This window comes from Rhinolophus sinicus, linkage group LG12, assembly GCF_036562045.2.
Source record: "Rhinolophus sinicus isolate RSC01 linkage group LG12, ASM3656204v1, whole genome shotgun sequence".
NCBI classification, from domain to species: Eukaryota; Metazoa; Chordata; class Mammalia; order Chiroptera; family Rhinolophidae; genus Rhinolophus; species Rhinolophus sinicus.
Window position 1 is genome coordinate 49,670,463 of NC_133761.1, and position 15,008 is coordinate 49,685,470.

Below are 15,008 nucleotides of genomic sequence, written 5' to 3' on the forward strand. Positions count from 1 at the left end.
CTCTTCTCCCTTCTTTAACAGATTTTGACCTGGGTTTAACCTATCTGAATCATCCAGTTCAGACTATCTTTGGTAGATCCTCTGTTCTCCCCTCTCTTGCTCTATCCCCAACCTCCTGGAACCCAATTCCTAAAGCCAAAGAATAGTATGAATGCTGTGAATTAGTTATTAACAGGACAGAACTGAATGAACTGAACTTTGTCCTTCCATTCATTCATTCAGTCATTCATTCATTCAACATTTATTAAACATTAACTATATGCTGGATATAGTTAATGTTATGCATTAGGGATCTATTAGATTGGTGCCAAAGGAATTGCAGTTTTTGCAATTATTTTTAAACTTTGGAACCGCAATTACTTTTGCACCAACCTAATAGAAGTAAAGACAGATATGCTTCCTCCTCATTGGAACTCATGATCTAGTGGAGGGGAAACATGTTATGCAATCATACAACTATGTGATTAAAAATGTGATAAGTATTAGAAAAGAAAATAACAAGAGCATAGGGCCTGGAGTACAAGGAGACTTAATTTCCGTTGAAGCAGAAAAGGCCTCCATGAACTATTACTAATTCCACTTGAACATGATTAAATAAGACAACCTTCTGAACTCTGAAATAACAGTTGAGGTGGATTTTTGTTTTTAATTAGGCAACTAAAAGATCACCAATTATGCAATAACTGTACTTTACAACGTTTGCTATTTTTTTCAGGTATGTCACATTCATTTTTCATAAGAAGAATTAAAAATGACTCCAAGGCTTGAACGTTCCATTTTTGTTTACCTTGGTTTAATTACTGTGAGTTCTTTAATAGAAATCTATAGTTCATGTAAAAAATGCTTATAAAACAGAATAGCTAACAGTTTTAACAGTAAGTTTTTTGGTTAGGATTAAAAATAATGAAAAAAAAGCGCTAGAAAAATACCACAATTTATGGTGTTCTAGAAGTAAAATGATCCACAAGTTGTTTTCTGTCTTTGCATTTCTATGATGACTTCAACATGTAAGCATTTCACATGGTCTTTGTGAAGTTCCATATAAGGCCCAAACCATTGGGAGGTAGGTGTCCCTCAAAGCAGTCTTCTAGCATCCTAGCTACTGGCTCTGAGGTGACTCTGGAGTTTTCATTTAATGTCTTCTATGCAAGTAAACAGCAGGAATTCTCTCCTTTATCAATCAGGGTGCTGTTCATTTTCTGGGGACCAGTGATAGCTTTGATTCTTGGCCAGAGTGAAAATAGCCCTGAAGAGTGCGATTGTATGTACAAAGCTTATTTGATGAACAAAGGAGTTAAGAAAATTGATCTTATTTTGGCAGACAAATTATGAGGATTATTTGAAATATGAAGGAATTTTTTTAGAATAAAAAAATGTATTAAAATATTGGCAAAGGGTTGGTGGACTAGAGCTAGCAACAGGTAGGGCTAGAGAGGAAGAGGAATGAAATTGTCTAAATGTCAGTATTTGCAGCTGGGGGAAAATCAAATTAACTCACTGGGCTCCATTTTGAGTTTTAATAGCCAAAATCATTACTAAATCAAGATGCTTTGTCTTGATCAACCCATCCTATTATTCCTCATGGTGCCTAGATCAGGACTTTCCATATGTAGTGCTGTGTTTCCCAAAACTAAGGCCTACCCAGACCATTAGCTCTAATGCGTCTTTTGGAGCAAAAACTAATATAAGATCCAGTCTTATTTTAATATAACATAAGACCGGGTCTTTTTTTTTTTTTTTTTAATTTGTTGGGGAACTGCGTGTTTCTCCAGAGCCCATCAGCTCCAAGTTGTTGTCCTTCAATCTAGTTGTGGAGGGTGCAGCTCACTGACCTATGTGGGAATCGAACCCGCAACTCTGTTGTTCAGAGCTTGCACTCTAAACAACTGAGCCATCCGGCTGCCCCAAGACAGGGTTTTATATAATATAATATAATAATATAATATAATATAATATAATATAATGCAATATAATATAATATAAAATAAAATACTAGGTATAATATAGTACCGGGAATAATATAATGTCATATCATATAATACCAGGTCTTATATGATATAAGACCCAGTCATATAATATAATATAATATAATATAATATAATATAATATAATATAATATAATATAATATAATATAATATAATGTAATACCAGGTTTTATATTAATTTTTGCTCCAGATGCGTTAGAGCTGATGACCTGGCTAGGTCTTATTTTCAGGGAAACATGGTACCCTCCAAATGAATACTGGGTAAGTTATTCATTAAATGAAACAGATTTGACTTTCTACATAAATCTGTTCACATGATTTCACCTCACATTTTAGAAGAGATCTAAGAAAAATTCGCCCCTATATTTTTATTTTTGGCAGGCAGAGGGGGTTTTAAAATAGAAACTAAAGAGTGCCAGAAGCTCTTATGCCTTTGTATGTGGAGTGTGATCCCTGGGATTTTTCTAACTGGTGATGGTGGGGGAATATTTCTCTCCCCACTGGATTGCTCAGCTCAGTTAGAGAATGGATTGTGACCATGTCCGATGCCGTGAGGAGGAAGCCAGGGCAGTGAGAGAGCAGAGAAAGGAGCCCGGGGAGAGAGTGAGAGAGAAACCGGACTATGTTCAAGGCCCTGAATCGAGAACACCCAGGGCCAGCTCCGCCACTGCCTACTCTCAAGATTCTAGAATACTCCCTTCTTTAGAAGCAGTCTGAAGACCATCAAGCACACAGTGTCCCTTAAATTTTGCTTATCTTAGGCTCATTTCTCTCTGATTATGCTACATTATCATTCTTTCATAGAGACTGGAGGGAGATTACATACTACCTCTTACTTCGTATTTTAGTAAAGACAAATTTAAAAAGATACATTTAAAAATTCACTAATCCCAAATACTTAAAAATGTCTCAAATCAGATATACATCTAAGTCTTCTCTTCATATGTTTGAATTCAACAATTAAATATAGCATTCCAAACCCTGCATTCTTTGGTGCATATGCTAGACTATTGTGTTAGGGGTTTACTGGACCCTTTATTCTTGTTATAACATATAGTCAACAAACATCATTACAGCTGAATCCCAAAGAAATGAATAACAACTCTCTGTGCTAAGGGCAGTATCTGTTTTTAAAAATGAAGTGTGACCCAGGGGTTCCAATTCCTCACCAGCAGCAATATAAGAAAGAGGTGATCATAGAGCTAAGAGAAGGAGCAAAGGTCACAGGCCAATTCACAGTGAAGACAAAGGCAGTTTCCAGAGGTGGTAGGCTGGCCTCTGCCATTTCTGTCTGGGGCTCACAATCCCACAGAACTGTCTGCTCTCTCTGTCTGGGACAAAGCTGTGAAACCCTCAGAGGAGGATGGAACAGTTAGCTACTTATTGTCAAATTACTTGTTGATAAAGTGTTGTGGCAATTTAGAATCACAAATTATTTAAATCCCCTTGATAACATGTTATGGAATGAGTTGTGTCTCTCTAAAAATCCTATATTGAAGCCCTACTCCCCAAAGGGACTTGATTTGGAGATGGGAGTCTATAAAAAGGTAATAAAGGTTAAGTGAGGTCATTGGGTGAGGCCTTAATCCAAGAGGATGAGACACCAGAGCATCCATGTGCTTGTTCTCTCCTACCCCGACCTCTGCTATATGAGGACATAGCTAGAAGGTGGCTGTCTGCAAGCCTGGAAGAGAGCCCTCACCAGGAACCACCCCGGCCAGCACCTTCACCTTGGATTTCTAGTCTTCAGAACTGTGAGAAAATAAATTGCTATTATTTAAGCCACCCAGTGTGTGGTATTTTGTTATGACAGCCTGTGCAGACTCATATACATGTATAACACTTAATGAAATTATGTAATTATATATGCATAGACATTTGTTTGTCTGCTTGTTCAGTGTATGCATTCTCCTTAGATCATGTGTCATGGGAGCAAGGGCAGGCCTGTCCCACTGACTGCTAAATACCTAAATATGAGTACTTGCATGGCTTCACGTGGAGACTTATTAAACATCTGATTGAATGGATCATTCCACTTTCTAGCCAAATACGAGCTAACGTAGCTGTGGTGATAATTCTAAAAGACAAACCAGTATGTGGCATAGAGTCCCATAGTCTTCTATGTAGAATAACATTGTTTGTGAAGATTCTAGCACATTTAACACTTCTGACTATGGGAAGCTATATTTATGAAAAGGTGAGAAAGACAGTATTCTCAAACTGTTAAACCCAAGGGCGTGCATGCTACGTGCTGGAGCATTCTTCAGAACTTTAGTTTCTCTCTGGGGACTTTAGTGCCTGTGTTCTACCATTACTCATTCACAGGAAATTAGACCACAGCTGAGACAAAGAGAGCTCAAGGGTTCCATCTCACTGCAGCATTTTTCCTTGCTACGCCTCATGTTTTCCCAGTATTAAATGAGGCCTGATGGTCTATGAAGAGCAGCACTGTCATTTATTGCTTTTGAAATTTTCTAAAAGAAGGATGCCATGTGAACTATTGGTAAGGTATCAGTATTGAGTATAGTGCTAAAAAGAGACTGTAAATGATTGCTTTATTATGTTTACATTCTATCGCGTTAATCCATCTATTTTTTCTTCTGAATCAGAGCACACCTCAGTCGGTGGCTGTTGGGGAAACTTGACACAAGTAAGATATTACAAGGAGTAACTCTTTAAAATCCAGAAAGTAGTAAACGGTAGCTTAATGCACTTTTTGGAGAAATGATTACATTTTTGGATGCTGTTCCATATGTTCGTCCCCAGTCCTGTGCTGCAAGCAGAGGATAAAGGGAACCGAGCAGGGCCTGTCATGAGAGAGGATGCCCATGGGCCTGCTTTGGTCTGGCTTGGCCTTTTTCTCTCAGAGTTCCTAGGGGCAAACACTTTTGAGTAGCACATCCAATTGGGTTTTGTGGCACTTTTCCTATAGCTTCTTTATCCTAACATCAAGGTAAACTGCCTTAAAAGAAAGAAACGATATTTGAACCTCTTTGGGGACTTTGAACACGATGCATATGTTTCTGGGGTTGGAAGAAGAAAGACAACTATAATAAGATTACAAAAATAAATGTTTTGTGCCTACTTCAGGGACACATACCCTGGAAAATGCTATGGTTACCTAAGAAAAAAGCCACAGGAAATGGCTTTCATCCAGTGGTGCCAACCTTGGACTGTGTCCTCAGAGTGATTATTTTACAGGCCAAAAGTTCTTATGTGCATCAAGCAATTTTTTTAATGGAATGGATAAAAATGACTTCTAAGTGTATGTGTTACTTTTATAAATATTATAAGTATTACTGCTATGTGTCTTCAAAAATTATTGAAAATGTCATTAAATTCTGGAGAGCTGTTTTGTTTGTTATGCACTCTCTCATATAACAGACACCCAGCCCGCAATCACTGTTTTATGGTTTTGTCACAAAATTGTGATGTTAAAAGGAGGTCTGCATGTAAGATCTATAATTACGCATCTTTACAATGTTCCTTCTCCCTCAGACTTTCATCTAAAAATGGTTTTCTCTCATTAGCATTACTTTTTCTTAGATAGTCTCCATCTACTTTCACTCATCTGCTGGACTCTGAAAGATGTCTTCCTGTGCTGATGACTGTTCTCTAGGATGGAGAGAAGAGGGTTCCTCAGCATCCTGAGTCCCTTCCTGTCAGAGCCAGTCCTGTCAGTCACCTGCATGCATTAGGATGGGGCTATTTCTCCAGGAGAGAAGGGAAGGACTGACAGAAAACCAGGGTTTCAACTCCCAGATTTTCTTCTAGCCAAACCACAAGGAAGAGCAGGGAAAATACTTGAAGATACTCTATGAAATGGGACAAAAGATGTTTAGGACTAATGTCCTCTAAACAGTGCAAAGCTCATTACTAAGCTCCATCCAACCAACACTGATTTTTACCTTCCGTGTTTTGTGTGGATTTCTCATTCTGGATGACTTCTTAATGTCCACTTCGGTGGTATTTACACAGCCAGGCTGGAAATGGAAAAACAGAGAGACAAAGGAATCTTGGGATGTGAAGTTTATGATGAGCGCATTCATGACTTGCTCTCCAGAACCTGAGGAAAGGCCATGACAACACAGCCACTGGCCGCTCTCTACATGGCCACAATCATTTCTATCAGCAGCAGTCTGTACAAAATACGCGACACTCTTTACTACTCAATTGCCCTTCAGATACCATTCTCAATGAGCTCTCAGGGAAACAGGAAAAAGAAACACGTGAGTTTGCATGGGCAAGTGAGTGTGGATATTGATAGCTGCAAACCGGACAGGTTTAGAACAAGGGTATGCAGAGGCCAAATGGGGCAATAGCCCCAGGTGGTACCTGCACACACCCTCACTCAGTGTACCAGCCAGATGAGGAGACACTGTGATTGGATGGTTGCTTGCTCCAGGTTAGAAAACTACAATCAGGTGAGCCAGCTCAAATCCCGCAATAAATTTGTTTATAATACAGATTCATGAAATCCAGTGACTGGGAATATTTGTTTTCCATAGACAATGTGCAAAGGAGGCTGTGGTTAAAATGAGAAATCTCCAACTTTTCTTTTTCCTTTCCCTCAGGCAGGTGAACCTATTTAAATGGGGCGGGGGTTGTTGGAGGAATAGTGTGGGCAGCCCGCTCCTGGTCCTCTGATAACCTGGGGGTATTATTTGGCTGGATTTATTGCTCTGTGGCACAGAAACGGAGAACTGTAAAGCTTCTTTTTTGTTTGGAGGAGGAGAGAGGTGGAGGGAGGGAGTTAGAAAAGAGAGAGAAGAGGTAAGGAGGGTGGAGAAGTAGAAGAGGAAGAGAAGAAAGGAGAGGGAAGAGAGTGAGGAGGTGGGGGAGACAGACTGTGAATCAGGAAACAGAGCAGAAAGGAGATGAGACCTTTTGTCTAGAAAGGTCCTTACATATTGCTTGTCCTTTAGAACTGATGGGAGTAAGCAGAAGAAATACACGGATTCTATTTACTTTCAAGTTTTGGACAAGATGTAGGCATCCCTGGTACTAGTAAAAAGTATTGTTTTGTGTGTTTCTGCTCAATTCCTCTATTCCTCCATCCCCCCAAGATTCCAAGATCATTTAAACATCAGATATCCTTGAAAGTGACTCCGGAGAACCTACAAATGTGGAAAAAGGCTTTTGTGCAGTTGCGATGGAGTTAGTAGGGAAGAACAAAAAGGCAGCGCTGGTGTGATTCGAGAAATAAGCTGTTCTCCACTGGCAAGCAAGGGGATTCGCTCCCTTTACAATGAAGACTTAAGACAGTTCCGTAAAGAACCCTCTCCCAGTATCACAGCCATTGAGACAAAACTCCACCGTAATATTGTAAGGAACAAAAAACAGCACGAGAAAAGCAAATTTTCCTGATTTGTTTTCTAAATAGGCTACATGTGAAGTGTATATACTTCACACACACACACACACACACACACACACACACACACTGCACTATAACATTACATAAATTGTAAATTTGGTTTGTGTATCTCTTTTTTTATTTTTTTATTTTTTAATGAAAGTTTATTAGAGTGACAACTGTTAGTAAAGTTACACAGACTTCAGATGTACAATTCTGCTATACATCATCTACAGTATATATCATATTGTGTGTTCACCACCCAGAGTCAGTTCTCTTTCTATAACCAATACATTTGATCCCCTTTATCTTTTTTTTTTTTTCCCCCTTTATCTCTTTAGGAAGAGAAATAAATAGTTGGTCTAACAGCACGGTCAGCTTGGCAGTATAGGAGGATGAGAGAGCACGCACCTGGATTGGATATATTTACTAATTAATACTGAGCAATTCACGTAAACTATCCCAGCGTCAGATTGATCAACATCTGATATTCTGACTTAATTTTTCTGCGGCTGGTCTAGGCATCAGTATTTTTAGAAGGACCTTCAGTGATTTTAATAACCAGCCAGGATCTACAACAATTGATCTAGATGCAACAAAGATAATGTTTTGGAAATATTAAAGCAATGTCTTTTCATTTCCTATTCAATATATATTTCCTTGCAGCCTTTCAGCCCTAAGTCTGTTAGGGAAGGGGAGGCACTGAAATTCTTTAAGTTCTAATCAATATATCCAGAGCCAAGCATGACAAGATAGATCATAGAGAGTTTTCTTCTATATGATAAGGGGTGGGAATAATGAGGATATAATATACATAAAAAGGAAGGCATGTCCTTCCATCACCGGGAGAAAAAGAGAAATAAAGGTAAGATGTAAAAAAAATAAAAAATAAAAGAAATGGTAAGATGTAGAGCTCAACAGGTGTCCCATTTTTCTCCTCTGAAGGAGAAACCCCAAGGGGAGTGGAGGGAGTGGTAGAAATGTCCAGACAAGTATAAGGGAGCCTGTGAAAGTGGGGGTGGGATAGCAAGTCCCATCGCCCTATTAGCTCCACATGTGATCACAGCCAACACAAATCCTTTCAGTTGGGCAGGAGTTGGCAAGAAAGATGAGGCTAAGATAAAACTTCCCAAGGCTCACGTGCAGCAGGCAAGGGGTCCAGAATATATCACATGCCCTGGAAATAATGGGCACAGAGGTTCTGAGAAGAGTAGGGGGTGGATGGGAGCCTGAGGTTGGGACAAAGGCCGCAGTGTGCAAGGATTTTATGCTGGGAGCAAATGCCTGGAGGATGTGGCTAAGGAAGGAGCACACACTCCTGCAGTAAGTACCAGAAGATGAGACGGTAGCCCCTTTATGTCCCAAACTCCTATCCAAAAGCAATCTTGCGTAGCAATAGGGAAAGAAAGAAGAGATCCAGAAGTGTGATCATTTATCCAAAAGTGACTGAGTTACCTAACGTGATGGGATTGCATCATGCAGAGCACACACATTGAAACCTATCCTTTACATGGTCTTCTGAGGAAACTAGGCCAATTACAGAAAATACAGCAAATGTATTTTTTTAATACATCTGTAGAGTATGAACTAATTGAACTTGAAAGCTCATTCTGTAATGAGCTGGACTTCTAAATCCATCTTACTTCATACCAGGTGGGATCACTGACAAATGGTCTCAGAAATTGTGTCAACCACTGCAGGCATGAAGTGCAAAGGATGTATGTATGTATGTATGTATGTATGTATGTATGTATGTATTTAGTTAGTTAGTTAGTTAGTTATTTTTATCTCTCATATGGACATATCTGACTGCAGCCCCAGAGAGAACTACAATTTTCACCCTCAAAGTTCAAGATTATGGCCATTTAATGAATGAGCCATTAGCAGACATCTACGTAAAATTCTATTTGAACCAATTACTAACACCATTAATGAGCAAATTAATAAGAAAGCATCAATCCTAAAAGTAAACATTATTAGAGACGGAACCCTGAGACAATCTTCCATAGCTCTGCTCCTATCTCAGGCAAATAAAATCTGCCAGTTCAAAATTTGCTGCTAATGGCTAAATGGTTAACATAATAAACTGGCAGCATGTCTCAGTGACCTTCCAGCACCCTTTCATTTCTAAAGAACCCCTTGGGACTCATAGTTAAACAGATCATTGATCTCTAATTTAAATAGGGGATTCCTGAAGATTAAAAAGCTTAGATGCCCAAAGGTGTCTACTATATTTCTGAACAAGTCAGTTCCTGATCTAGTTTTGATGACCCATGAAATAACTGCTTTCAGAAATCAGGCTCTGTGGTTAACAAAATAGGGCAATACTTTTTTGAATTGTTTAGATGTATTCAAGAACTATTTCTTTCTGCATTTAAGTGTCAGAGTTTGTGTAAATAGCGAGATACAGAAATGAAGACACAGTCCATACCTCAATAATCTCCTAATATAATGAGGACGACAGACACGTGAATTGTCACAATGTGGGGGGCATAGGACTGGATAGACAGTGGCACAGGGGTCACCTGACGACAGAACACCTTATACATTCATGCTCATGTGTATTCTGTTGGTTAAAAACCGACATGGTAGATAAATATTTTTTAAATTTTTGTTTGTAAGCATTTTTGATCTCAGTAGGGTCATGTTGCCCTTGGTTATTTAAAAAAGGCAGTTATCTTTCAGAAGCATATATAATATGTACCACTAGCTGGCACCAGACCCACATGAATGTTATACATAAATTGGTTTTCTGACTATTAAACATACCTTCCCAATAAGCTAAAAATAATGTTACCATTACCAATAGGCACTCAATAAAAATGTTCAAATATGTACTATCTGCCAGACATAATATCAAGTACATAGTATTGGATTTAAGGAATAATAAAGTGGTATTTACATTGGCCTACTAAAGAATCATAAGTTATGTCTAGTGAGTTAAAGGTGAATTTATTTTCAACAGAATTAAGCTGTGTTGTAACAATACAATAACACTATTTATTTGAAAAGTAGAATTTGATGCCTTGGAATTCATTCTTAAGAGAGCAAAAGGTGAATATAATTGAGAAATATTACTGCCATAGCATTCACGTAAGTGTCTTAATGAGTTGCAAAGCAGAAGCTGGAATTTTTGGTGTGATGATATTTTATTTAAAGGAATCTAAATACCATTTCATTCCTCTCATGACATAAAGCATTCTTATTCGTTGTAGCAGAAGGCACACTTGTGTTTAGGATAACATGGGATAATTTAAGGACCCTTCACTGAAGAGCAGAACTAAGAGTCAGTAATGGAGAACAACTCTCCTTAAATTCAATCACCATAGCTGATGTGTAACTGCGCACAAAAATGTCCTAAGTGACAAACGAGTGGAGATTTAAGAATGAAGTGGCAAATAGAGCTGATAGTAAGATATATGCATATTCTTGGAAATATTTTAAAAAGGCATGTTTCTGGGAAATTAAGGTTTTTGAATATATATGTAATTATTGGTTCAACAGAACATTGGTTTAATTCTAAACATAAGTGAAAGTCATTGGAGAGTTTTAAGTAGGGACGTGACTTGGTATGATTTGTATTTAAAATAAAAACAAAAACAACTCACTATGCCCTTCTCAAAAATGAATTTAAAATAGATCATAGATCTAAATTTAAAATGCTAAACTAAAAAACTCTTAGAAGATAACAGAGGAGAAAATGTAGGTGACCTTTGGTTTGGTGATGGCTTTTTAGATACCACACCCAAAGCACAATCCATGAAAGAGATCATTGATATGTTGCTCTTCATTAAAATTAAAAACTTCTGATCTCTGAAAGATACTGTTAAGAGAATGAGAAGATAAGCCACAGACTGGGGAAAAAACAGTTGTAAATGACACATCTGATAAAGAACTGTTATCCAAAATATGCAAAACTCTGTTAAAACTCAACAATAAGAAAGTGAACAACCCAATTTTAAAAATGGGTAAAAGATCTGAACAGATACCTCAGTGAAGAAGATATACGTATGGCAAATAAGTATATGAAAAAATGTACACCATCCTGTCTCATTAGAGAACTGCAAATTAAAACAATGATGAAATTCCACTACATACCTATTAGAATAGCCAACGTCCAGAACACTGAGAACACCAGACACTAGAGAGCAAGTGGATACAATATATGTGGATACAATATATGTGGATAAGTATGTGGATGCTATAATAATGGAAACACGTCATTATGCATTTGTCTGAACCCATAGAATGGACAGCACAAAGAGTGAACCCTCATGTAAACTATGGCCTCTGAGTGATAATTATCTGTCAATGTAGGTCCATTGATTGCAACTACTCTGGTCACGTAGTGGACAGTGGGAGAGGTTCTGCATGTGTGGAGGCAGAGGGCATATGGGAACTAGCTGTACTTTCTGCTCAGTTTTGCTGTGAACCAGAAATTGCTCTAAAAAATGAAGTCTACTGAAAAATAAAATGAAAAAAAACTCAGGACTAGTGAGTACCTTGGGAGTGGATTATCACCGTGGGGTCAGGGCGAAAATGGAAACAAGGTGACCAGTTAGATTGTTGCAATAATGTAGGCAAGAGATGATGGTGACAGAATCTGCACATCAGCATTAGAGAGATGAGAAGTATTGGGTTTGGGACACATTTTGAAGTTATAATCAATTAAACTTACTGATGGATTGGGTGAAAGAGCATCCCAAGGGAAAGAGAATAGTCAACTGCAACTCCTAGTTATTGGCAAATGGGTAAGGTGGTGTCATTTACTGAAATGAGGAAGACTTGGGAAAGAAATAAATGCGAACAAAGACAGAAATCGAGGATGAGTCCTGGATTGTATTGACATACAATTTTAATATTTACTGAGTTCTCCAGCTGGAATGCAGCTCTTTACACAGTCACTACCAAGATTCATGACTCAGAACATTGCCAACATAAATGCTTGTACAATGATCGCCCTTCCTTTAGCATCATCGTTGGCAATATGGAGCATATTGCTGAACGTACAACATTAATACCTGATGGTCAATGACTGAGAGCCTGGTACTCAGAGCCTCGGGCACACTTCCCTAAAAGTCTTCTCCGGTGAGTCCTACCTCATTCTCCTAACCTGCTCTGGTTGAAATCAGATCACTTCCATTTAACATCTAGGAAATGTCTGTGCATCCCCTTTTGTAGACTAGCAGTTGTCATGTAGACACAAGTACAAACAGACTGTCACAGTTCTCAGCAAGCTACCAAGAGGACTCGAATAAGTAAGTTTGCCTGTAGCGTTTTTGTGAGTGCTGACATTGCTCTCGTGTTTCATGTTCACTTTTAAAATACTTAAAATAGTCCCAGCTAGGATTGCTTTGTTTAAAAAGAAAAAAAAATCACTGGGTAGAGATTGAGTTGTCATACTTACCTTGAGTAAAAGAGATCCTTGAGGGAGAGACTAAGGCCTGAGGCAGATGTGCACTTATTACACTTAGCCTGCCATTCACACGAGCCATTGATCTCTCTCCCTTTCTATTTTTTTCCCATACAAAATTCTGGGTGAAATTTGAGGATATGCAAAGATTTTCAATCGGGAGATAAAAAAAGACCCTTAGATTTAAGACACACACGAAATTTGCCCTGTACTGTGGGGTTCTGGGGTGGCATCCAAGGTAATTTCATAACCATCAGGGGATTGACATTTTGGTTCACATTATATTGTTGCTCTTCTGGGAGCCCAGTCATGAGAGGGTGAATAGCAATACAGAATTTGGGGATTCCTGGTTCATGGGCTTAATTACCATCAAATGCTTTAAAGTTTTTGATTTTAACACTTATGGTGTTTGTTGAATGCAGGAATGAAGGAATGAAACCTAGACCAGCTCTCTAATGGCAACGAAAATTTCCCCAGTGTAAAAATTGAGTGCCAGAAAATCGATTAGTTACTGAACTGGTGAAACCAATCTTTAATTTTGTAGATATTATTTTTTTTAGTATTCATGATGTAATGGTACCCTGTAAGGGGAGACCAAACCAAATAAAATTCCTAATAGTATAAATAACTCACAGTAAGTTCAAAAGGCTTACAATAATTGTTATAATGCATAACAATGGGACAGCTAAATATGGCAAGTTCATGAAAATCATCATACATTGGAATTACCCTTGAATTACAACAGCAGCCCTAAATTTAATAGCCTTGAATTACAAAGGATACAGGAGGCTCCTAAGTCATATGTTTATAAATGGAAAAGAAGTTTACTTCCCTTTACAGACCAGACACACAGAGAAAGGCTGCCTGAAACACACACCTAAGCTTAGCAAGACCTCTATAAAGAAGATGCATTTCAAAGACACCCTCTATTACACGAAACTTGGTTTCTGAAAGCAGAAAAAAATAAGTACTTTATCTAGTGGTGTCAGAAAAGAGGACTTCAAAGAAAGTTATTTTTCAGATTGTGTATGTAATCTCTAAGAGCCAAAACTTAATTTTATTACAACCATTGGAAAAAACATCCCTGCATTCTTACACAAGTATTTCCAAAGCAATGCAATCTTGTTGATTCAAGGTCATTACTTGGAACAACACTTATTTTTGCCACCCTTAAGACAGCAATGCCTATGAGGCTAGATTGCTCTAACTCTTAATGTTTTTTGAGCTTTTATGTCATTTTATGCCATTTTTAAGAGTGTCTCGGCCTTCTCCCTGTCAGTGTTCACTTTTTGCTTCTCTTAGTGTCCTTGTTTCCAGCTCCAGACCATCATTCTGTAATTTGTCACTTGGGTTCTGACAGCAGTCAGGAAACCAGACAAATACCACTTTAACACAGTGTCTCATCCAACAACGTACAGGAATTAAGTGTGTAGCAACATGGATGGAGCTTGAGATTATTGTGCTAAGCAAAATAAGTCAGACAGAAAAAGTCAAGAACCATAGGACTTCACTCATATGTGGGGAATAAAACTGAAAGCATCAAAGGAATAAGACACACAAAGAATGTGGGAGTTTTAACAACTACTTTGGCTTAGATTTTCGGAGTTTATTTCTTGGTTGAGTTTTCAATAGAATTAGATTTTTGGATATGTGAGGTAGGAAGTATAAAAACTGACAAATGAAATGTAGACAGATTCTCATCATATCTTTTGGAAAACTTATCAGGACATAAATATTATACAAACTAATTAAGTGGGTCACAGTAGGTGACATCAAACATTTATCTGGAGTTCTAAGGGGAGGGATGGCATAAAGAACAGGAGCTGGAAATTCATTCTGTGCTCTAAGTACTGGATTGAAATGCGTTCTTTTTCCTGAATAGATCCTTTTTGATGATGGAATACCTGGTTGATTCAATTTTTCTGGTGGACATATTCCAAATGAGCCCATAAAAGTATGCAAGCAAATTATGCATGCAGTATAAAATTACAGGCAACCCCCGCCCCCGTCCCCTCTCTATAGAATACCATATCTGCTGGTTCAAGCCCAGAATCAGACATGGGGATTTCTAGGTTTTACACTTGTTGAACTCACACGGCACATTCCACATTGTGGCTCTTTCCCAGCAGCCTGGCATAGCTGACAATATTTAGCCACCTCTCAGAAATGCTGTGACAATTGACATATACTGCCTTTTGCTTGCTTCAGCGATAATGCAGATGTGCAAGGTATTGCAGACATCTAACACATGAA

General features: G+C 38.2%; 1 protein-coding gene across 6 annotated transcripts in view; it reads right to left on the reverse strand.

Annotated features, from left to right (window-relative positions):
• RGS7 (regulator of G protein signaling 7) overlaps positions 1-15,008 on the reverse strand; it is a 439,185-nt gene that overhangs the window by 32,598 nt on the left and 391,579 nt on the right. For all 6 annotated transcript variants that reach the window (XM_074316786.1, XM_074316787.1, XM_019746833.2 and 3 more), the window contains one exon: positions 5,895-5,969. In XM_074316786.1, coding sequence (XP_074172887.1) covers positions 5,895-5,969 — 75 coding nt within the window. The remainder of the gene's footprint in view (positions 1-5,894; positions 5,970-15,008) is intronic.